The sequence below is a fragment of the Rhinatrema bivittatum genome, chromosome 2 (assembly GCF_901001135.1).
Source record: "Rhinatrema bivittatum chromosome 2, aRhiBiv1.1, whole genome shotgun sequence".
Taxonomy (NCBI): Eukaryota; Metazoa; Chordata; class Amphibia; order Gymnophiona; family Rhinatrematidae; genus Rhinatrema; species Rhinatrema bivittatum.
Window position 1 is genome coordinate 409,067,861 of NC_042616.1, and position 24,403 is coordinate 409,092,263.

At 45.7% G+C, this 24,403-nt stretch overlaps 1 protein-coding gene across 2 annotated transcripts in view; it reads left to right on the top strand.

Annotated features, from left to right (window-relative positions):
• Nucleotides 1-24,403, top strand: part of EIF3D (eukaryotic translation initiation factor 3 subunit D) — a 54,739-nt gene that overhangs the window by 27,118 nt on the left and 3,218 nt on the right. For both annotated transcript variants that reach the window (XM_029590088.1, XM_029590087.1), the window contains 3 exons: nt 4,080-4,209; nt 4,333-4,475; nt 12,397-12,589. In XM_029590088.1, the coding sequence (XP_029445948.1) occupies nt 4,080-4,209; nt 4,333-4,475; nt 12,397-12,589 (466 nt within the window). The remainder of the gene's footprint in view (nt 1-4,079; nt 4,210-4,332; nt 4,476-12,396; nt 12,590-24,403) is intronic.

Genomic DNA, 24,403 nt, shown 5'->3' on the forward strand with positions numbered 1-24,403 from the left:
GGGCTCAAGCTAAGGCTAATTTTATCCTTTAGCACTGCCTCATTTTTGGTTAATTCTCTAAACGAGCATGTATCTTTAATCATAGACAAAGTAGCGCCCTTAAAGTCCATATCGTTTTGTACACCACGTTATGGGTTCCATGGTATACCTCTTCCCTAGCTGAAAGATGCTGGAGAAAAACTCCAAGTGAGGTACTGAAAGATGGTTTTACCGTGGCACGTGCTGCTTATCGCTATGAGTTTGAATAGGTAAGGAAACGCTCTTTTACATCACGTTTGCAATCTTCTTTAAATCGCCCTAGTGAACCGTTTCATCTGGTTGCTCGGCTTACCTCCCCAGTGGGAAGAAACGAGAAAGAGAGTGATCTTGATTGTGATATCTATGCTAAATATTGTAAAGAAAAACTAGAGGCAGTGCAGGATGGTTCAGCTTCCGTTACTGTTGAGCCACTCATTGTAGCAAGATAAGCTGGACTAGCTTTGATTAAGTTTCTAAATCTGAAATCGAAGCTGGAATCTCATTGCTTGGCTCTTCTACCTGCTCTTTGGAGCTTTTTCCTTTAATGGTTCTTGTAGACTAGGTAATATGTCCCTTACTGAGGAGAGATTTCCAGATTCTTTTAAAATGTTCTTTATAAGTTGGACCAGAAGCAATCTGTTGTTGCCATCTTTTTAAAATATATCCGAAGCAGAAAGCCTGCAAAGGAGTCTGTTTGATCGTTGGATGATCATGGGGTTAAAGGGGCACTTAGATGAAGATAAGGCCATTGCGGAAAGATTAAACAATTTCTTTCCTTCAGTTTTTACTGAAGAGGATGTTGGAGAGATACCCATTCCGGAGAAGGTTTTCATGGATGATGATTCTGATCAACTGAACCAAATCACAGTGAACCTGAAAGATGTGGTAGGCCTGATTGACAAACTGAAGAGTAGTAAATCACCTGGACAGGATGGTATACACCCCAGGTTCTGAAAGAACTAAAAAATTAAATTTCAGAACTATTAGTAAAAATTTGTAACCTATCATTAAAATCTGATGTACCTGAAGATTGGAAGAAGGCCAATGTAACCACGATGTTTAAAAAGGGATCCAGGGGTGATACAGGAGACCGGTGAGCCTGACTTCAGTGCTGGGAAAAATTGTGGAAACTGTTATAAAGAATAAAATCACAAAACATTTAGATAGTCATGGTTTGATGGGACACAGCCAACATGGATTTAACCAAGGGAAGTCTTACCTGACAAATCTACATTTTTTTTGAAGGGGTGAATAAATATGTGGACAGAGGAGAACCGGTAGATGTGGTGTATTTGGATTTTCAGAAGGTATTCAACAAAGTCCCGCATGAGAGGCTTCTAAGAAAACTGAAAAGTCATGGGCTAGGAGGCGATGACTGGATTGCAAGCTGGTTAAAAGAAAAGAAACAGAGTAGGATTAAATGGTCAATTTTCTCAGTGGAAAAGGGTAAACAGTGGAGTGCCTCAGGGATCTGTACTTGGACTGCTGTTTTTTAATATATTTATAAATGATCTGGAAAGGGGTATAGCGAGTGAGGTGATCAGATTTGTGGATGACACAAAATTATGCAGAGTAGTTAATCTCAAGCGGATTGTGATGAATTGCAGGAGGACCTTGCAAGACTGGAAGACTGGGCATTCAAATGGCAGATGAAATTTAACGTGGACACGTCAAAAGTGATGCATATAGGGAACAATAACCCTTGCTGTAGTTACACAATGTTAGGTTCTATCTTAGGAGTTACCACCCAGGAAAGACATCTAGGCATCATAGTGGATAATACATTGAAATCGTCAGCCCAGTGTGCTGTGGCGATTAAAAAAGCAAACAGAATGTTAGGAATTATTAGGAAGGAAATTGAAAATAAAGCGGAGGATGTCATGATGCCTCTGTATCGCTCCATGGCGAGACTGCACCTTGAATTCTGTGCAGTTCTGGTTGCCACATCTCAGAAAAGATATAGCTGAACTGGAGAAAGTGCAGAGAAGGGCGAACGAAATAAGGGGCATGGAACGGCTGTCCTATGAGGAAAGGCTAAAGAAGTTAGGGCTGTTCAGTTTGGAGAAGAGATGACTGAGGGGGGATATGATAGAAGTCTACAAAATCATGAAAGGACTTGAACAAGTTAATGTAAATCTGTTATTTACTCTTTCAGATAACAGAAGGACTAGGGGGCACTCCGTGAAGTTAGGAAGTAGCTCATTTAAAACAAATTGAAGAAAAGTTTTTCACTCGGCGCATAGTTAAGTTCTGGACTTCATTGCCAGAGGATGTAGTTACGGCAGTTAGTGTAACTGGGTTTAAAAAAGGTTTGGATATGTTCCTAGAGGAAAAATCCATAAACTGCTATTGCGGTAATTAATGAGCAATAGTAACTTGTGATCTGTCTAATGTTTGGATTCTTGCCAGGTTCTTCTGACTTGGATTGGCTACTTGGAAACAAGATATCTGGTCTGATGGACCCTTTGTCTGACCCAGTATGGCATTTCTTATGTTCTTATATAGGATTGGAGAGTTATAATATATGGTGCTGAAGGAAGATATATACATAATAGGCATCTCAGAGACCTGGTGGAAGCAGGGTAACCAATGAGGCACTATGATAGGGTACAAATTATTTTGGCTTGGGTACAGGTCAGTACTGAGGAACTGCAGGTGGCACTGAACAGTTTTTATTCTCTACCTCCATCTGCTGGTAGAGTTGCAAAACCCACTTGTCTGGACTGTTCTGTGGTATTCCAGGAATGAAAGTTAGCAGTAAAGAACCAATTTACCTTTAAGGATGGTGTAAAATCAAGCAGGATAAAAGTTTTGCAGGAAACAGACTGCACCTGGAAACCTTATGGATAGAAATTCCAAGAGTAAAAGGGAAGAGTATAGTAGTGGGCATATTTTATCGCCCACCTGGCCAGGATGAGGAAACACTGCAAAGTGCTAACAGATTAGACTGGCTAATAAAATGGGCAGCACAATAAGAAAGGAAGACTTCAATTACCCAAGTATTAATTGGAAGAATTGCAGAAGGTCGTTGTGAGACTAGGAGCCTGGGCTTCTAAATGGCAGATGTAGTTTAATGTGGACAAGGGTAAAGTAATGTGGATAAGGAAAAATAATCCCAACTACATGGTCATGATGTTGGGTTCCATGCTGGGAGTTACCACCCAGGCAAAGGACCTCAGAGTCCTTGTGGACAATACCTTGAAATCTTTGGTTCTGTGTGCGGCAGCAGTCAAAAAGGTAAATAGAATGTTAGGACTTCTTTGGAAAGGACTAGAGGAGCAAAACTGAGAATATCATAATGCCCTTGAATAAATCCATGGTGCGATCCACCTTGAGTATTTTGTACAATTTTGGTTGTCCCATCTGAAAAAAGCTATAGCGGACAGAGAAGGGTGCCGAAAATGGTAAAGGAGATGGAAAAGCTCCTTTATGGAGAAAGGATAAACAAATTGGGGCTCCTTAGCTTTTAAGAGAGATCGCATATGAGAAGGTATATGACTAACTTGTAAAATCATGAATGGGGTGGAATGGATAATAGGGAATAGTTATTAACCCGTTCAAGCAACACTAGGACTAGGGGACACTCCATGAACCTATCAACCAGCAGATTTAAAACAAATCGTAGTAAGTATTTTTTCACTCAGTGCACAATCGAGCTATGGAATCTGTTAGCGGAGGATGTGGTCAAAGCAACTAACGGTGGTTTTCAAAAGAGGGTGGGAAATTTCCTGATGGAAAACTCCTTAAACAGTTATTAGCTAGGTAGATTTGGGAAAGCCAGTGTTTATTCCTGGGAATGAAATACAAGAAATAAATAGACTAATGGGTATTTGCTGGGTACTTGTGACCCGGACTGGCCACAGTTGAATATTGGATGCTGGGCTTGATGGACCTTGGTCTGACCCAGCATGGCAATGTCTTATGTTCTTATGCTGTGGGGAGTCTCTTAGAGTTTGGGGCAAGTAGAAGGGATCATGCTTGAGGGTTAGAGTTGGGAAGTGGAAGGCCCGTGTCCATTTGTGTAGTTGCCAGTGTTCAGTGTTTTGATCCTCCCATTTCAGGTACCGCAGATGGAAGCTCGGAGATGACATCGACCTGATTGTTCGCTGTGAGCACGATGGCGTGATGACGGGTGCAAATGGAGAGGTGTCGTTTATCAACATTAAAACACTGAATGAGTGGGACTCTAGGGTGAGCAGCAACTTTCTGAAAAAGTCTTTTTATTTTCAATGGTTTGATCTGTTGGCTGATACCTGTGCTAGAGCCTGCCTGGGCCGAGTCCTAAACCTAGTCCTCGGCTGTTCTCTCTTTCAGCATTGTAATGGGGTGGACTGGCGTCAGAAGCTAGACTCTCAGAGAGGAGCCGTAATAGCCACAGAGCTGAAAAACAACAGCTACAAACTGGCTCGCTGGACATGCTGTGCACTGCTGGCCGGGTCAGAGTACCTTAAGCTGGGGTAAGGAGATGCAGCGGGGCACTCAGTCACTGAACTCAGTTTGTTGTCTACAGCCAGAAGAGGGTCGTGGGAAGAGTGAGCAAAAATTTGAAGATCAAATCTCAAGGTATTATAGATACAGCTTAGCCTCTTATTTTGTAAGTTTCTATTTTTCTGTCTCTATATTGGCAAGAAAATTGCATCTGAAAGTAGGTTTTTGATTAGGATTAATTTTCTGCTACCTATTCTTGTCTGGTATGCTAACGCTAGTTGGCTGCCATGGAACTTGGTGTGTGTCACCAGCAGAGGATTAGCATATGGAGCAGACACTTTAGCTAGTGCATGTCTTTTTCAGTAATTAGGAAACATCTGAGTAGTTTACTAAGAGAATCACTATATTTTAGTTTAAGAAGGGTTGATAGGAATTTATATTTAACCAATGATTTACTCCTGTGTTTTTTAAAAGACATGTTTCAGGAGAACTTTTCAAGCCCTGTGGTTTATTAAAATCATGTGGCTTAAAGTGCCAACCAATTGGAAGGCAGCTTTAACAGTGCCTTATGACATCACATTTATAATTAGGGCTTTTGAGAGAGGAGAAGAGTGAAAGGGGACCCAGAGTGCAGTAAGGAGAGAAGGGTATACACACCCACCCACCATTATTCCTATAGCCACACACAGCCCTCCACCAGCCATGAAACCACGCACACAACGCAACTCCCATAACTCCCCATAGCCCATGCTCAGTGGCAACTGTGCAACAAGGAAACTGCACGGTAGGTTTTCTGCATTTTGTGCAGATCAGTGGGGGGCGGGGCTGGGCTGGGCTATGTTGGAACAGCGACTCAGGCATTCAGGAATGGGGAGGAATTTCCTTCAACAGGACCAGCTGAATTATTTTTTTTCCTGATGGTGAAGTTTCATCATGGGAGCTGCAGCGGCCATTTTGGTATCAACGGGGAGTGAGAGGAAGTCTGATCTTTCAATCTTTCACTCTCATGGAACATCTTGTGTTAAGTGGTGCAGTATAGGGAAAAAAGGGTCAGGATCAGTTCCTTTCCCACAGAAGGCTGGGAGAACAAGAGAGATGTGGAACAATAATGGACCAAACTAAAAGGAGCCATTACCAAGGCAACTAATCTATATGTTAAAGTAAAGAAAAGCAAGAGAAAAATGAAACCCATCTGGTTCTTAAAGGAGGTGGCTGACAAAATAAAAGCTAAAAGAACAGTGTTTAAGAAATATAAAGGATCCCAAAGGGAGGAGCACAAGGAAGAATATCTGGTGGAATTGAGGGAGACAAAGAAAGTAATCGACAGCAAAAAGTCAAGCGGAAGAAAGGATTGCCAAAGAGGTAAAGCGAGGTGACAAAACATTTTTTAGATACATCAGAGAAAGAAAAGTTCAAAGTGGTATAGTGAAATTGAAAGGTGAAAAGAATCAATTTGTGGAGAGAGACGAAGAAATGGCAGAAATATTAAAAGAATACTTCAGAGCTCTGTGTTCAATAAAAAGGACCCTGGAGAAAGACTGTCAATAGTTAATAAGAAACAGGAGGGGAATGGAGTAGATGTAACTCCGTTTACAGAAGAGAATGTATGGGAAAAGCTAGGAAAACTAAAAGTGGACAAAGCCATGGGGCCTGATGAGGTTCATCCCAGAATACTGAGGGAGCTCAGAGATGTGCTGGCGGGTCCGCTTCGTGACCTGTTCAATAGATCCCTAGAAACGAGAGTGGTGCTGAGTGATTGGAGAAGAGTGGTGGGGGTCCCGCTTCACAAGAGTGGGAATGGAGAGGAGGCTGGAAACTATAGGCCGGTTAGCCTCACCTTGGTGGTGGGAAAAGTAATGGAATCGCTGCTGAAGGAAAGGATAGTGAACTATCTACAAGCAGCAGAATTGCTGGACCAGAGGCAGCATGGATTCACCAGGGGAAGGTCCTGTCGGACAAATCTGACTGTTTTGATTGGGTGACTAGGGAATTAGATCGAGGAAGAGCACTCGATGTCATCTACTTGGATTTCAGAAAAGCTTTTGATATGGTCCCACACAGGAGGCTTGTGAATAAAATGAGAAGCTTAAGAGTGAGTGGCCTGGATTGCAAACTGGTTGACGCACAGAAGACAATGTGTGATGGTAAATGGAACTTACTCTGAAGAGAGAGCGGTGTTAAGCGGAGTGCCGCAAGGATTGGTGTTGGGACCGGTCCTGTTCAATATCTTTGTGAGCGACATTGCGGACTGGGATAGAAAATAAGGTTTGTCTTTTTGCGGATAATACTAAGATCTGCAACAGAGTGGACATGCCAGAAGGAGTGGAGAGAATGAGATGGGATTTAAGGTAGCTTGAAGAGTGGTCGAAGATATGGCAGCTGAGATTCAATGTCAAAAAGTGCAGAGTCATGCATATGGGGTGTGGAAATCTGAAAGAAATGTATTTGTGGGGGTGAAGGGCTGATGTGCACGGAGCAGGAGAGAGATCTTGGGGTGATAGTATCTAATGATTTAAAGTCGGCGAAACAATGAGACAAGGCGATAGCTAAAGCCAGAAAAATGCTGGGCTGCATAGAGAGAAGAATATCTAGTAAGAGAAAGGAAATGATGATCCCCTTGTACAGTGCCTTGGTGAGGCCTCACCTGGAGTACTGTGTTCAGTTCTGGAGACCGTATCTCCGAAGGGACAGAGACAGGATGGTCCAGAGAAGGGCGACCAAGAAGGTAGATGGTCTTCATTGAATGACTTATGAGGAGAGATTGAAGAACCTAAATATGTAGACCCTGGAGGAGAGGAGGAGCAGGGGTGACATGATACAGACTTTCAGATACTTGAAAGTTTTTAATGATCCATGGTCAACAACAAACCTTTTCCATTGGAAAAAAATCAGTAGAACTAGGGTCACGATTTAAAACTCCAGGGAGGAAGACTCAGAACCAATGTCAGGAAGTATTTCTTCACGGAGAGGGTGGTGGATGCCTGGAATGCCCCTCTGGAGGAAGTGGTGAAGACTAAAACTGTGAAGGATTTCAAAGGGGCATGGGATAAACACTGTGGATCCATAAAGGCTAGAGGATGGAAATGGAGAGAAGAGCCATGGGGGTGGCTTCCTGGAATGAAGGCTACTACCTGGTGATTACTACCCTTACTCAATAAGCCTTTGCACGGTTAATGCAACTCCAAAATTGCTCTCTACTTCAACGGCAAGGAGAAATGTGGAAAAGAGGATTTGCATTCAGACAACAACCAACAAGGACAGAACTTCACAGTCTGGATAAACAAATAAGCGTGGGGGTAGCTTGCTTATTACGGCGGTTACTTCCCTAAACCAGTTAAGCCTGATACATCACTTTGAATGCATATACAGCGTTGCTCTCTGCTTCAACGGCAGGGATAAATGTGGAAAAGAGGATTTACATTCAGACAACATCCAACAAGGCATTGTTCTGTGTAGTCTGGGTAAACAAGCATCGGGGTAACTTGCTTGATGTGGCAGATACTACCCTTAACCATTAAGCCTTATGCTCACATTTGATACAACTCCATCATTACTCGCTGTATCAATGGCAGGGGATGGCAGGAAATTTGAATCAAACAGTTACCAACAAGGGCCCTGAACTTGGTGGTTGGTGAAACAGATAAGTATGGGAAAATAAGTGTGGGAGCTTGCTGGGCAGACTGGATGGGCCGATTGGTCTTTTTTGCCGTCATTTCTATACGTTTCTTTGATTCCACTTTGTGTTGTTCCATGGAACAGGACTCAGGCATATCGGGCTTTTTTTTTTTTTTTTAATTTAAACTTTATTATGCTTTTACAAAATAAACAAAGCTAGGTCTTTTAAATATAGAAATGGATGGAAGTTTACAGTGTAAAACAACAATAAGCTTCCATTAATTAGAACACCACTGAGGGAGAATAGATACAAAAGAAAATAACCAAGAGGAAAAAAAGATGTGTATAAGAATTCTCACTAGGATTCGGAGCCATCCTATGGCACAGCTTCCTTAAGAGGACTCCTGTTCCAATTAAAACCCTCTAACTGTTCAGCTTCAAAGAAAACATAATTGACCCCTTCCAATTTAACAGAACATTTACAAGGAAATTGTGGGCATGTCAGCCTTGAGAGCCTTTGCTATGTTCTTGGAAAGTCTCTTCTTTGGCATGACCTTCATATTTAAGCATTTGTAAGGTACATGCACATTACTGTAACTTTGTATTAGAGGTTTGTTTCTGAGATCCACTCCAGAATATTTTGTCCTCCATAGGGAGTTTGTTGGCTTTGTCCTGCGAGCCACTCCTGTAGTTCTAGTGACGCAGGAGGAAAAGAAATAGGGAGTAGGATGTTAATTTCACTTTCTGGCAGGTTCCGGTATCTCCTGTGCTCCCAGCTTCAGTGAATCTATACTGTGGCCTCACCAACAGGGCAGAAGCCACAGGGTTCTGAGTGAGGAGGAGCATCTTCAATGCTCCCAGTTGCAGCAAAGTCATCCTATGGCTGCCCTAACAGGATATGAGGGCCTAGCAGACAAGCCCTGGGGGTATGTCTGAAAAATAAGAAAATAGTGGCCTAGGAAGGCAGAAGACCAGATGGAGGAGAATTCCTCTGAATCAAGGGTTCCCCAACTGGGTTTAGTGGAATTCTAGGAGTAGAGGACAATTTCCTCCAGAGAGGGAGGATAGTACTGCCACCGTCTGTCTCTTCCCTAGGAAAGATTTAATCTTTTATTTCTCTTTCTCTGATTATTATCGAAAATAAGAAAGGGCACTCTAGCTCAGCGAAAGACCCGTTATAGTCAGTATTACAAGTTCTGCAAAATCACTTCCTTTGTGCAGTGCTTCTGAAGGATCTGATTGATTTGGACTGGGTACTCCTGAGGCTCCCTTATGGAAGGTCGCTCACTAGCTGTGATATTCCCTTGGCTCTTCAGGAAGGAGACAGGTGCTACAGATTTTAGCCTGTGGCTGTAAGAATATGTTTAGTGCAGCAGGTCCAAGAAGAACCAGTGGATGATGACACTCTGGGGCAACATACTGGGAGGATGTGTGAGTTGACTTGGTCAAGTTTCTGCCAAGGACACAACTGCCAATGGTGGCTGTTACAAGGCTTCATGGTTGGGCAGCAGATCAATATCTGAGACAGAGTTAACGGAGCTTCCTTTTAAGTCACGACCTTGGTTTAGAGAGGAGTTTCAAAAGATGGCAAAGACTTAGGGAAGTCCACGAGGCAGTCCCCCTATCTGGCAAGTCTCCCAGTGGTCAGGGAGAACATTGCATTCCTTCCAGCTACCTACCTTTTAAGTGACAGCCTTTGTCTGGCATAGATCTTGAGTATCTGGCAGCGGCAGGGAAGAGAGGCTGGCAGTCAGCAATGCAGTCCCTTTAGCTGATAGCAATCCTTTTTCTACCAAGAGAGGAGGTAAGGGAGACTCCTCAGGATCAGATCCCTCCTGCAGCACTCATTGAGGATTTGAGAGTTGTCTATGGTTCCTGAGATAGGTGGCCATCTGTCACGACTCTATTGGAGATGAGCCCCAGTTACATCAGTTTGGTGGGTGTTGGAGATATTCCTTGGAATTCTCCCGACCTGTTTTAGACATCTTTGTGCCTTTTCCCTTTACCCTCCACAAGAAAGAAAATTGCTGTAAAAGAGACCTGAAGGCGGTAGTACTGGTTCCAAGGGACCAGTAGAGCCAGATACTATCAGCCATTCTGGATCTGATACAGGTCAACAGTTTTATGAAAATATCTCATTCCAAGTTCAAGCAGGATACTCTCAAGCAGTAGTGGCTGCTCTTCTGGTAGGCCAGAAAGATTTCCACTCACTTCCTTCTGGGCGAATTGGGAGAATTGGTGCACTTTTTCCAGGATACTCCTACTCGGCTTCAGTGTCTATGTTTCTAGACTTTATAGGATGTCCTTCAGAGACTGCTAATTCCTAAAAGGTGTAGGTTGCATCTATGTGTCTCTCTTTGCTACACAGGTTGTTTGGTAGACTCTTGTCTTGTACTCTGCTGAGGTGACCTTTCCCTTCTTGGGACCTAAACTTGGACAGTTCTTATGGCAAATTCAAAATTTCTAACTATCAAGGATATTTCTCTGAAGTTGCTTACATTCAGAACCATCTTTTGAGGTACCTAATTGTTCAGCCCGAAGAGTTTGGGTGTTACAAGTGCTTCTTGCTCGAGTACCTTTATTGGTCTCGAAGGAGATGCTTGAAAATCATGTAGTTTCTTACTTTCTGGCAGTGGTGGTCATGGCCTTTCATTGTTTATCTTGAGTACCTTTGAGATATTTTCAAGGTGACTAATATCTTCGGCGGTCAAATCACTTTTTTGTTTTTATATGGTGGATGCGGAAAGGTGCATTGGATTAAAGAAACTGTTTCTGGTAGTCCCTTACCTAAACAGATGAGGATGCTCGCCATGTGAACTCAGGCTACTCCTTGGGCAGAACTGAAGTTGGTATCTTCTTTGGAGATGTGGAGGTAATAAATTGGTCTTCCTGGCATTCTCTTGCTAGTCATGGTTTCTTAGATGGTAGTGTCAGGGATAAAGCCTTCAAGGTGTAGAGCAGTTTTGGCAGCATCCTGCCCTATTCAGGATTAGCTTTGGTACATCCCATTCATCTGGACTGGTCTGACTGAATGAAGAGAGAGGTGAATTTAGTATTACCTGATAATTTCCTTTTCTTGAATCCAGTCAGACAAGTCCAGGACACTCCCTGTGCTGCCAAACTTGCGTATTTTCTTTCAGGCATAATCTGGATCGATAATTAAGGTATGCAATTTTTGCTTCTATGCAGGAGAGTGATTTCACATTTGTTATGAATCTTCCTGATACTCCTGCTTCCTTATTCTTCTGGAAGGCCACTGGTAGTTTGGGAAAAAAAAAAGAATAGCGAAAGATAATTGATAATGTTTGATTTATATTGAAGTTGTCCATAGTTAGCTTGTTACATAGAATACTGGCTGGTTGAGTTTAGCACATATGCCTTTAAGGAGTGACATCAGCAAACCTGTTGATCTGTCTCCATCTGCTGGTTGGGGAGCATAACTCATTCATCTAGACTGGTCTGACTGGACTCAAGGAAAGGAAGTTATGAAGTGACAATTTCAGTATACAAAATATGCACACTTTCTGTTGGCAAAAGAATCCAGCTTATTTCGCTCTCATGGATTTTGAAAACAATAGAAAACTACTTGCAAGAGCAATCTACTTTATATATGACTGCTTGGTGCAGTCCTGTGATTTTTTTTTCTTCAGTTTATAGCTTTATTTTTTCTCCCTCATTATGGAATATGACTTCCCACTGGCAGAACAGTAGGGAGAGAGCTTCTAGAGCCTGTACACATATGTATTTGCAGAAAACATGCCTCTCCTGAGCCTAGTAAAAGCAGAACGGCAAAAGGAAAAACAGGCCCTTTGAAATAAATATTAAAAAAAAAAAAGAAAAAAGGCTTGAGGAAAACACAGAAACATTTTAGTTGGGGTGTAAGGAATGTCTTGTTTCAGAACGAATAAAATAACTTTGGCTTTGATCCAAACACAGTGTTTTAACAAATTTATGGCTTTTGGACAGAATCCAGTGATTTGTCTGGATTGTCCATTCATTTTTTCTTAAGTAAATGGATAGAAAATGCTATGGAATAATAAAGAACAGTAAAACCTGAATTTGTATTGAGCTGGTTGAGTGACTCTAGTAAAAGGCCAGTTCCAGGCCTTACCTGGGCCTCAGTTAATCTTTGTTTTTGAAGTTGTCCTGCTGCCTTTTGGGTCATTGTATTAAAATTAGGTCCCCCACCTTATTCCCTTTTCTCTTAGCATGATCGGCTTAAGGCTGCCCATTTTTGTACGTTTCCTCAGAGATTGCTCTTGGGATGCTGCATTTATTGAAATTTGTTTGCTATTTCGCCATGGTGCCATTCCTACCTGCCTTTTGCCGTTTCAGTTATGTGTCTCGTTACCATGTCAAAGATTCTTCTCGCCATGTCATCTTGGGCACACAGCAGTTCAAACCCAATGAGTTTGCCAGCCAAATCAACCTGAGCATGGAGAATGGCTGGGGCATTCTGCGCTGTGTCATCGACATCTGCATGAAGCTGGAGGAGGGAAAATATCTCATCCTGAAGGATCCCAATAAGGTACCAACACGGAGAATGAGGAAATATGAAATGACATATGGGGGGAGGGGGGCGATATTGAGTACTGTACAGTATGTAAGTGCATGAGAAAAAAATCTAATGATTTCAGTGAATAGTCAGGGGGCTGATTTTAGCAGAGAGCAAATGTGACAAACACTTTGATACCTTACCTTCTTTTGGTTTAAAATTGTAAAGTATCTCATAACCCTATGTGGCACCCATTCTGGAAAGGAAGAAATGGGGGCCAGAAGTGCTATAATGTGTTCCTACAGAAAACTGGCCCATAAATTCACTCAGGTAGCAAATAGTCCACATTTGACACTCACTGATGGAATTAGCAAATTGAAGAATGCTAATTTCCTAGCATGTAGCCAGATGGACTCGGGACTAGTGGGTTATGTGCTCTTCTGCTAGCAGATGGGAGACGGAGTCAGATTTCAAAGCTGACATTACTCTAGATACCCCTGCAGTAAGCTCAGCTCTTAAGTATCTCTCCGTCTCCTAGCAGATGCGAACACTAGCCCACACACTAGAATAGTGTTAACAGTTCCAGCAAAGAAGAAAGAAAAAGAAAAATTTACCTTAAAGAAGATCGAGCTCCGCTCTCCTGCGGTCCCTCCCCCAGTTGAGAATTCCTGAGGTGATTTCCGATATCCCACAGAGGTGAGCCTTGATCCGGGAGCCGGTTCCCGATGTGGATTTAGCCCCCAGAAGGGCTGCAAAGTAGCGGGTGCACAACCGAGCGCGGCAGTGAAGGTAAAGCCCTCTCCCCACCGCAGCTGGAGACTGTCCCAGCACTTGATCAGTAAGCGCCGAGACCAGGTAAGCAGAAAACTTTAAATTCAGGTCTCCGAGGCTCGGATTGCTGTACTGTTTCGATTTCCTTTCCGGTGAGGTAAAAAGGGAGCACCAATCCGGTCCAGGGGTCCACGTGGAGACCCTCGGGGTGCCATCTTACACGTGGGGGGTGTCTGCACCATCTTCCCTTCTCGACCGGCGGTAAGCACGGGGCAGGCTAGGCAGCCGATGTTCCTAACTTGCGCATCCAATACGGATGCGCGTACTGCTGCGTGCACAACTGAGCACACACCATGCACATAACTGGGCGCACCCCGCACGCACAACCGTGTTTACAACTACATGCGCGCATTGAAGCTAGAGGCAATGGCATCGGCATCCAAGAAGGCCAGAAGGCACTCTCTTTGAACAGCCTGCCACATAAGAGCCGCACAGCCTGAACTGGAGTCCTGCCTGTGCCAGCAATGCGAGGAAGCACAGGGGGGAAACCAAAGCCTGGTCCCTCACTGTCTGGGGATGGGTCAGGAACCACTACAGATGATAGTTCCCCGGACCTTTGCATCTCTGAGATGACTCCACCTGGGATTAACATGGACCCATGGACCTTCTCCTGGTTAGAATGTTTCCAAGGGCTGCAAGCCTTCGTTCAGGCGCAATCAGCCCCGGCTGAGCCCCAGGCTCAACCCCGGCCGGAGGCACAAGATCCTCCTGGATGCCTCGAGACATGCCTCGCCTAACCAAGAATCTCCCAGACTGGGACCCAGACACCTCAGATGATAATGGCAATACCCTGGAAGAAGGAGAAATTCCTCCAAGGCTGGAACCATACCGAACCATGCTTTGCTTCTTCCACAAGGATGAATTACCAGCTCTTGTTTCCCAGACTCTGAAGATTCTGGGTATTCCAGGGACAGACCTGATGGCGGAACCAAAGAAGAACCCCATCCTGGTGTCCCTTCGTAAAGCCTCATGCTACTTCCCAATGATGGAAGCCATCCAGGAACTTATTGATCTGGAGTGGGATGCCCCGGAAGCCAGCTTCAAAGGGGGTCGGGCCTTGGAAGCCCTATACCCTCCAGAACCAGCGACCAAAGAACGCCTGTGCTTCCCGAAAGTGAACGCCATGGTCTGTGCCGTCTCAAAGCGAATAACAATTCCTGTTGAGGTGTAGGGGCTGCATCGCAGGATTCTCAGGATAGACTATTGGAATCCATCCTTAAGCAGGCCTTCGACGCAACAGCAATGACACTGCAGATTGCTTCCTGCTGCGCACTGATGGCACATTCCTGCTTGATCCTCTCAAGAGAGAGGCAAATAACTCCGGAACGTATACCGGTGAGACTATGGAACCTGCAGCAACCTTCCTGACTGACACAAGCTCAGACCTGGTGCGTACCTCGGTAGTGGCAGCCAGAAAACAACTATGGCTATGGAATTTGTCTGCTGACGCGAAATCTAAAGCGAATTTCACAAGAATGCCCTTTAAAGGATCTCTCTTGTTCGGAAGCGAATTGGAGAAGTTAGCAAGTGGGGCGAATCCCTGGTACCTTGGCTACTGGAAGATAGAAATAAAAGATCTCAGCATCCCTATCCCAGAAGAATCAAGGGCAGAGGCTCACAATGCTTTAAACCCTACAGGAACTCACAGTTACGGGCACCTCGCCCCTCCGGATGGTCCCAGCCCTTTCGGAACAGGCAGACCAAGAGAGGAGCAGGCCCAGGGGCAGGCTCCAGCCATGCTCCACAATGGGAATGGGCCAACCCATTCACAGGAAGAGGAAATAGGGGATCGACTTGCCCTCTTCTACCAAAGATGGGTCGAAATCACGTCTGACAAATGGGTACTAAACATTATTCGAGAAGGTTATTCTCTGGAGTTCCGCAGCATCCTTCGAGGCAAATTTATGATGTCACCCTGCCACTCCCACACCAAAAAGCTGGCAGTGGAAGCCACCCTGACAAGACTACTCAGTCTGAAGGCAATAACTCCTCTTCCCATGCCCCAACAAAATACGGGGCGCTATTCCATCTATTTTATCGTTTCCAAGAAGGAAGGATCATTCTTACCCATCTTGGATCTCAAGAACGTCAACCGTTATCTGCGGATACTACACTTCCGCATGGAGACTTTGCTCAGTCATAATGGCAGTACAACCAGGAGATTTTCTGACCTCCCCGGACCTCTCCGAAGCCTACCTTCACATTCCAGTCCATCAAGATCACCAGCGTTTTCTACGCTTTGCGATACTGGGTTATCATTACCAGTTCCGAGTGCTACCTTTCGGCCTGGCAACCACCCCCAGAATATTCTCCAAAATTGTGTTGGTCATGGCGGCAACACTGAGAAAGGAAGGTATCTTGGTACACCCTTACTTGGACGACTGGCTGATCGTGGCAAAGTCTTTGGAAGAGAGCCTACAGGTGACCAGCAGAGTCAAGAGCCTACTGCAGGAACTCAGTTGAGTCGTGAACACGGGCAAGAGCAGTCTGCAGCCCGTGTGCCTGGGGGCCCGTTTCGACACCAAACAGAACAAAGTCTTCCTTCCTCTCCGATGAGGAGGAAACTGATGGAACAATTATGACGATTGATGACCAGTGCACGCCCCAAGGTATGAGACTATCTTCAAGTCCTCGGCCTCATGGCATCAATCCTGGAGGTTGTCCCATGGGCAAGGGCCCACATGCGACCACTCCAGCGCTCCTTAGTGTCATGATGGAACCCACTGTCCCAGGAATACTCAATTCGCCTCCAACTACCAGCAGAGGTACATTCTCAGCTTCAGTGGTGGCTACAGGAAGACCACCTAAGCAGAGGATTAAACCTATCCCCACCGAACTGGATATTGCTCACTACAGATGCGAGCCTGCAAGGGTGTGGAGCCCACTGTCAAGAACTGACGGCCCAGGGACAATGGAACAAGGAAGAGGCGGAATGGAACATAAACCAGTCAGACTAGCGTGCCTGTGATTCAGCCACAGACTCCGAGGCAAAGCGATTCGAGTGATGTCGGACAACGCTACAACGGTGGCTTATATCATCCGCCAGGGAGGAACCAGGAGCCAGCAGGTGTCTCTGGAGATAGACCCTCTCATGGCATGGGCAGAGATAAACCTACAAGACATATCGGCCTCCCACATTGCAGGAAAAGACATCTCAGCAGACTTCCTCAGCAGAGAGAGCCTGGACCCGGGGGAATGGATGCTGTCAACCACAGCCTTCCAACTGATAGTAAATCGCTGGGGCTTCCCAGCCATGGATCTATTGGCCACATATCTCAGTGCCCAAGTCCTCAGGTTCTTCAGCCGCAGACAAGAGCCACACTCCCAAGGGATAGACATTCTCGTCCAGACTTGGCCAGAGGAAAACTTACTGTATGTCTTCTCTTCCCCCCCCCCCCCCCCCCCAATGGCTGCAACTGGGCAAGGTCATCCGCAAGATAGAACATCACAGTGGACTAGTTCTACTAGTGACCCCAGATTGGCCAAGACACCCATGGTAAGCAGACATGCAAAAACTCCTTGCGGGGAGCCCTGTGTCTACCTCCACACAGGGACCTTCTCCGACAGGATCCGATTCTTCACAAAGATCCATCTCGATTCTCTCTTACGGTCTGGCCCTTGAGAGGACTCGCCTGAAGAAGCACGGTTTTCCTTAGTGTAGACAGATGGACTCAGCATCCCGCCTATGGCTGCCCCAGAGAAGGAGAACCTCTGACAGCGAACCTCGAGACTAAACAAATACGGGTAAGCTGCTACCTACCCTTAGTTCAAGACACCCACAGTTGTCCGGTGTCGGCGTTAATTGGTTTAGTGCACTGATGGTCTCCAGTTTGAACCAGTTGAATCTGGTTTAATCAAGTTATTGAGCAAAGATATATTCACAATGGCTTTTCGAAGAGAATATTGAAGAGCTGAACTTACTGCAGGGGTATATCTAGAGTGACAACAGCTTTGAAATCTGACTCCGTCTCCCATCTGCTAGCAGAAGAGCACATAACTCACTAGTCCTGTGTCCATCTGTCTACACTAAGGAAAACAAAATTATCAGGTAAGTAATTTCTCCAATGTATTAAAAAAAAAATTAAAAAGCCGCTTTTTTACTTTCCTTTTGAGGAAAAGGGGATGCATTAATGTTGGTGTCTTGATAATTCTGTTTTACAAAATCTGTGATACAAAACAGCTACAGGTGATGCCTCATGAAGTAAACAAACGTTGCACCTGTATTTCAAATTTTCTGATTTGCAGTATTAAGTTTTGGACAGCAAGTGGCACTGTTGAACAATTGAACAGTAATAAAAGATACATATATGTTAGCAGTGAGGTCCAAATATAAAGAATAAAGTTTCTACTGTTTTTCATTATTTTGAATTGGTACTTTAAACAGCATAATTATTTCTAAATAGTTTGCGTGTGGCTTATTTTTGTTGTGAGTGTGCACTGAAGTCCCAAACAAGCTAAAAAGTCTTGGGCTGGGGTCAGTGGGCTATTGCGGATTGGAAACTGATTAAAAGGCTGGAAACAGAGGGTAGGATTAAATGGTCAGTTTTCCAAATGGAGAAAGGTTATTCCTGTTCGTACCACAGATCAGTCCAGACAAATGGGTTTTTCATCCCTAACAGCAGATGGAGGCAGAGAACTAAAATCTTTGAGGCACTGCTTCATACATTCCCTCAGTATTTCTCTGTCTTCAGCAGATGGTAGAGGTGCAAACCTGCAGTTAAGAAAAAAGAAAGAAAGAAGGGACAGAAGAGATGTTAGAAGATGCTTCCTAAAGGGTTCCTTTGTGGGCCATCCTTCAGGTTGAGCCGGGCGAGCGGGGAGTTGGTAATCCCTGATCAGCTTTAGCCGGCAGCAGATCCAGGGGTCTTGGTTCCCTCTTATACCCTGAAGGCTCCTTCCCCAGAGGTGTTGCCAGCAGCAGGGGAGCATTCCTTTTTTTGCTTGAATTTCTTCCTTTGCAGAGGCTGCTATTTCTTTAAAAAAAAAAAAGAAAGTGTTAAATTTCTTAGCATGTAGCCAGATGGACTCAGGACCAATGGGTTATATTCTCCCCTGCTAGCAGATGGAGATGGAATCAGGTTTCAAAGCTGATGCCACCCTAGATACACCCCTGCAGTGACCTTAGCCTTCCAGTATCTCTCCATCTCCTAGCAGATGTGGATGTGCTTTCCGTATTGGGATTGCAGTACTCGTTAGAAGAGGAAAATTTACCTTTAAATTGGAGAAAGATTGAGCCCCGCTCTCCTGCGGGGATACCTAAAGGTCCCTCCCCCAGTCAAGAATTCCTGAGTCGATTTACGAGATCCCTCAGGTGTGTGCCTTGGTCTGGTAGCCAGTACCTGGCGAGGACTTTGCTGCTGAAGCAGCTGAAAGGCAGTGGGTGCAGGAAGCCGAGCGCAGCATTGATGGCCAAAGCCCTCTCCCCCTCACAGCTGGAGACCATCTCTGTACTCAGCTGGTAAGCGCTGAGCCCAGGGAAGTAAAGAGAGAAGAGGATTCCTTCCGGTTCAGAGACGTGGAGGTGCTTCAGTAAGTCTTCCTCCATTCTCCTTGCTCGGTGCGCTGTACTGACAACGTTCCCGATCCTGTTGGGGGTAAAGGAAGGGGGCTTCCAAGCGGGTTGAGCGGCCCCTCCTTCAGGCTCGGTGGGTGCACCTTGTGGTAGGCCACAGCGGTGCCATATTGCGCACGGTTTTGTGCGTCTCCATTGCCCTCCATAGAGCTCAGTATGAACAATGCATATTGGCTCTGCGCACGTGCTGTGCATGTAACGTCGCACATACGTGCGCTTCTGCTTACGCACATCGATACAGGATCTGTAAGCACTCTATTTCAAGCACTAGCCGGCTGGGCGCACAGTTACCATTTATATTGGCTCTGGCAGCAAAGAAGCATAAGCAACATTCTCTTTGTGCTACCTGCTATATTAGGGCTACACATTTTGACCTTGATTCTTAACTGTCAGCACTGTGAGGAGGCCCAAGGAGAGATGGATTCCCAGAACTTTTCTCAGCCCAGCTCCTCCCATTCAGAAGATGGATAAGCCACGATCTTAACCAGTAGCACCCCGGATCTGAGTAATCCCGGAGCTAAGTCTACCTCAAGAGAGGGAAATTCAGCTGCACGTACCCCAGTTGTTCCTGGGCTAGGCATGGACCTGGCGGCCTTTTCTTGGGTGGAATTTTTTTTTTTCAAGGCCTTCAAGCCTTCGTACAGGTGCAGTCTGTCTCTCCTGTCCCCTGTCTGGACCAGACCCCAGCGGGGAAGGCCTCGCTCTCCCAGCCCTAACAGCAGGCCTCGAGATGTGCCTCATCTCACCAAGGGTATCCCTGACAGGGGCCCAGGCACCACGGATGATGAAGGGGATGCAGATTCATTGGAGGATGGGGAAATCCCTCCAGGTTTGGAGCCATATCGGACCATATTACGGTTTTTCCATAGAGATGAATTGCCGGCATTGGTTTCCTAGACCCTGGGAGTTGCTGGCGCGGATCCTATGACGGAACCAAAGAAAAATCCCATCCTGGTATCTCTACGGAAAGCCTCTTGCTATTTTCCAGTGCTGGAAGCCATCCAGGAATTGACTGACCTGGAATGGGACACCCTGGAAGCCAGTTTTCAAGGTGGTTGAGCATTGGAAGCTCTGTACCCACTGGATCCAGCAGCCAGAGAATGCCTGCATTTCCCCAAAGTGGACGCCCTGGTCTGCGCCGCTTTGAAGCAAACAACTATTCCAGTGGAGGTAGGAGTGGCTTTAAAGGATGTGCATGATAGGCAGTTGGAGTCCATCCTTAAACAAGCCTTTGACGCAACAGCAATGACACTACAGATTGCTTCCTGTTGTGCTCTGGTGGCTCACTCATACCTGCTTCTCTCTCGAAAGAGGCAGATAATTCAGGGGCGCTCTGGAGCCTGCCGCTTCCTTTTTAGCAGACGCGGACTCTAACCTAGCCCGTACCTCAGCCAGAGGAGTGGCCTCAGTGGTGGTGGCCAGAAGACAGCTATGGCTGCGAAACTAGTTAGCAGATGTGACGTCTAAGGCAAAGATGCCCTTTAAGGCAGTGGTCCCCAACCCTGTCCTGGGGGCCCACAGCCAGTCGGGTTTTCAGGATATCCACAATGAATATGCATTAAACGATCCCTCCTGTTCGGAAACAAATTGAAAAACTGGCCAGTAAGTGGGGTGAATCTCCAGTGCCTCGGCTACAGGAAGATAAAAGAAAGATGTTACAGCGCCCCTCGCCTATGAGAGGTCATGCTAATGTTTAACCTCAGTTTTATATGCATCCGACCTTAGACTGGAACCCTGCCTCTTAACATTTAGAAAAAAACTCAAGACCTGGCTTTTCCGCCAGGCCTTCTCCGATCCCTTAGACACACATTAGACGACCGAAAATCCATTATGAACAATGGATCTCCTGACTATCTCAAAGTTATGTATAAGAGCCTACCCTGACTCTTTAACTGTTCTTTTTATCCTAAGCACTACGTTCCTTTAGACCTTTCTTTCTAGCAGTCTTGCTCCCAAGTTTACCTCCCTTGTTGAATGTAACTCTGTTCTTCCTGTTTTATCTACGGTTTTGTTACAGTTCCCCCTTTTGATGTAAACCGATCTGATATGGTCACTACCATGAAGGTCGGTATAGAAAAAGTGTTAAATAAATAAATCTTGTTATACCTTTTCACAATTGTTAAGAAAATTACAACTTGAATCTTGTAAACCGTTATGATGGCTTCACCGAATGACGGTATATAAAACTCAAGAAATAAATAAATACATGGGGCTCCTGGCACTTTCGGCCCTACAGGAACTCGACATTTCAGACATCTTGTCCTCCAGGAAGGTCTCAGTCCTTTCGGAGTCGACAACCAAAAAGAGGGACTGGTTCTGGTTCGGGTTCAGATTCGGCCCAAACTTCCCAATGAAGCCTTACCCGACCCATCCACAGGACGAGGAGATAGGGGGTCGACTATCCCTCTTCTACCAGCAGTGGGTCAAGATCATGTCATACAAAAGGGTACTGAATATCACACGAGAAGGATACGTGCTGGAGTTTTGCACCACTCCTCCGGACATATTCATGATGTCTCTGTGCCACTCCCAGTACAAGAAGCTGGCAGTGGAATCTACCTTGAGAAGGCTTCTCAATTTGAGGCTATAATTCCAAGTACCATCGACCCAAGAAATACAGGGCGTTATTCCATCTATTTCATCGTACCCAAGAAGAAGGGTTCCTTTTCACTCCCTCCTGAACCAAGAGTGTCAACAGTCATCTACGAGTAATTCATTTTCACATGGAAACGCTGTGCTCTGCCATAATGGGAGAGTTCTTAACCTCCCTGGACCTCTCGGAGGCCTACCTTCATATTCCAATCCGACAAGACCACCAGCATTTCCTACGCTTTGCAGTGCTAGTCTGCCATCATCAGTTCCGGGCGCTGCCCTTCAACCTGGCCACTACCCCAGAACATTTTCCAAAATTTTGGTTCTCATGGTGGCGGCACTGAGGAAAGAAGGGATCCTGGTGCATCCATACTTGGACGACTGGTTGATCCGGGCAAAGTCGTTAGAAGAGAGTCTCCAGTTGACCATCAGGGTGATGTCCCTCTTCAGGAGCTTGGTTGGGTCGTGAACATGGACAAAAGCAGTCTCAAGCCCTCCCAGTCCTTAGAGTATCTGGAAATCCTGTTTGATACCAAGCAGGACAAGGTCTTCCTCTCACCCTAGAAGATAAGATGATATGGCAAGTGCGTTGCTTGACGAACAGGTACGCCCCAGGGTGTAGAGCTTTCTTCAGGTCCTCGGTCTGATGGCGTCAACCCTGGAGGTAGTACTGTGGGTAAGGGCACACTTGTCCACTCCAACGCTCCCTGCTGTTATGTTGGAACCCGCTGTCCCAAGACTATTCAATTCGCCTTCACCTACCGATGGAAGGATGGCTACAAGAAGCTCACCTGAGCAAGGGTGTAAGCCCACCGAACTGGCTAGTTCTCATGATGGACGCAAGCCTCTGCGGATGGGGAGCTCACTGTCGGGAACTGATGACCCAGGAAGATGCGCACTGGAACATAAACCACCTGGAGGTCCAGGCAGTCAAATTAGCATGTCCAAGGTTCAGCCACAGGCTTCAGGGTCAGGTGGTCCGCATGATGTTGGACAATGCAACAATGGTAGCCTACATCAACCGCCAGGGAGAAACCAAGAGCCAGTAAGTGTCTCTGGAGAGAGAGCTCCTTATGGAATGGGCAGAATTGAATCTACAGCTAATCTCTGCCTCCCACATCGCAGGAAAAGATAACATCAGAGAGGTTTAGAACAGGTAAATGTGAATTAGTTGTTTTACTCTTTCGGATAATAGAAAGACAAGAGGGCACTCCATGAAGTTAGCATGTAGCACATTTAAAATTAATCGGAGAAAGTTCTTTTTCACTCAACGCACAATTAAACTCTGGAATTTGTTGCCAGGGGATGTGGTTAGCACAGTTAGTATAGCTGGGTTTAAAAAAGGTTTGGATAAGTTCTTGGAGAAGAAATCCATTATCTGCTATTAATCAATTTGACTTAGAAAATAGCCACTGCTATTACTAGCATCAGTAGCATGGGATAAACTTAGTTTTTGGATACTTGCCAGGTTCTTATAGCCTGGATTGGCCACTGTTGGAAACAGGATGCTGGGCTTGATGGACCCTTGGTCTGACCCCCGTATGGCATGTTCTTATGTTCAGACTTTCTAATCAGGGAGAGTCTGGATCCAGGAGAATGGGCATTGTCGGCCAGAGCCTTTCAGCTGCTGGTAGATCTCTGGGGCCTCCTACCATCAACCTGCTGGCCGCATCTCACAATGCAAAGGTCTTCGAGTTGCAGAAGAGATCAGCGATTCTTGGGGATTGACACCCATGTTTCAGACCTGGCCAGAGCAGGACTTACTGTATGCCTTACCTCTGTGGCCCGTGCTGGGTAGGGTCATTTGCAATATAGAGCACCACAGGGGATTAGTCCTTCTACTGGCTCCGGATTGGCCCAGAAACCCTTGGTATGCAGACATGAGGAGGCTTCTGGTGGAGACCCCCCTATGCCTCCCGCTGCACAGGGACCGGCTCCAATAGGGTCCGGGCCTTCATGAAGATCCGACTCTGATTTGTCTTACAGTCTGGCCCTTGAGAGGGCTTGCCCGATGAAGTGTGGATATTCAACGGCAGTAATTACCACTTTGCTCCATGCACAGAAGTTCTCTACATTCTTAGCGTATATGCGGGTCTGGAAAATATTTGAACCCTGGTGCAAGGAATGCGGTGTTGACTCTTGGCTGGCTAAAATACCTCAGGTTCTGGAATTTTTACAGGATGGCCTGAATAAAGGGTTGTCCCTTAACTCCTTGAAGGTCCAGGTAGTGGCGCTCTCCTGTTTCAGAGGCGAGGTGAATGGAACCAGCCTATCGGCGCATCTGGACATGGCTCATTTTCAGGGCAGGCAGCGAGCACCAGCTTCGATGGCTGGTTCCCTTGTGGAATCTTAATCTAGTATTGGACATTTTGGCAGCGTCTTCCTTTCGACCACTATGTAGTCTGTCCTTACGCCTGTTAGTGCTGAAAACGGTGTTGCTGGTGGTGATATGCTCGGTTTGTCGCACCTCTGAATTACTGGCACTGTCGTGTCAGGAATCTTTCCTCCGGATGACCCCAGGAGCGTTACAACTTCGTACCTGACATACAGGACCGAAAGCTAGAAATTCATTGGGAGAGGATGTTTGAAATCTCAGCACTGAGCCTGCAAGCAGCGATCTGTGGAAATCTGATGCAGAGGGTTCTGTTTATGCTGGGTCCAGAAGTCTCAGGAGAAGTCTTCAGCAGATGCTGGGGTTAATAGCCAGGCAACTCAGCTGGAGGCTGGGATTGCAGAGTAGGGCTTGATTAGTACTGTACTAGTACCTGAAAATATAATCTGCTTTGAATTGGCTGACCAGTCACAAAAGGCGGAATATAAATCAAAAAAATGTAATTAATTAGATGGGAAGT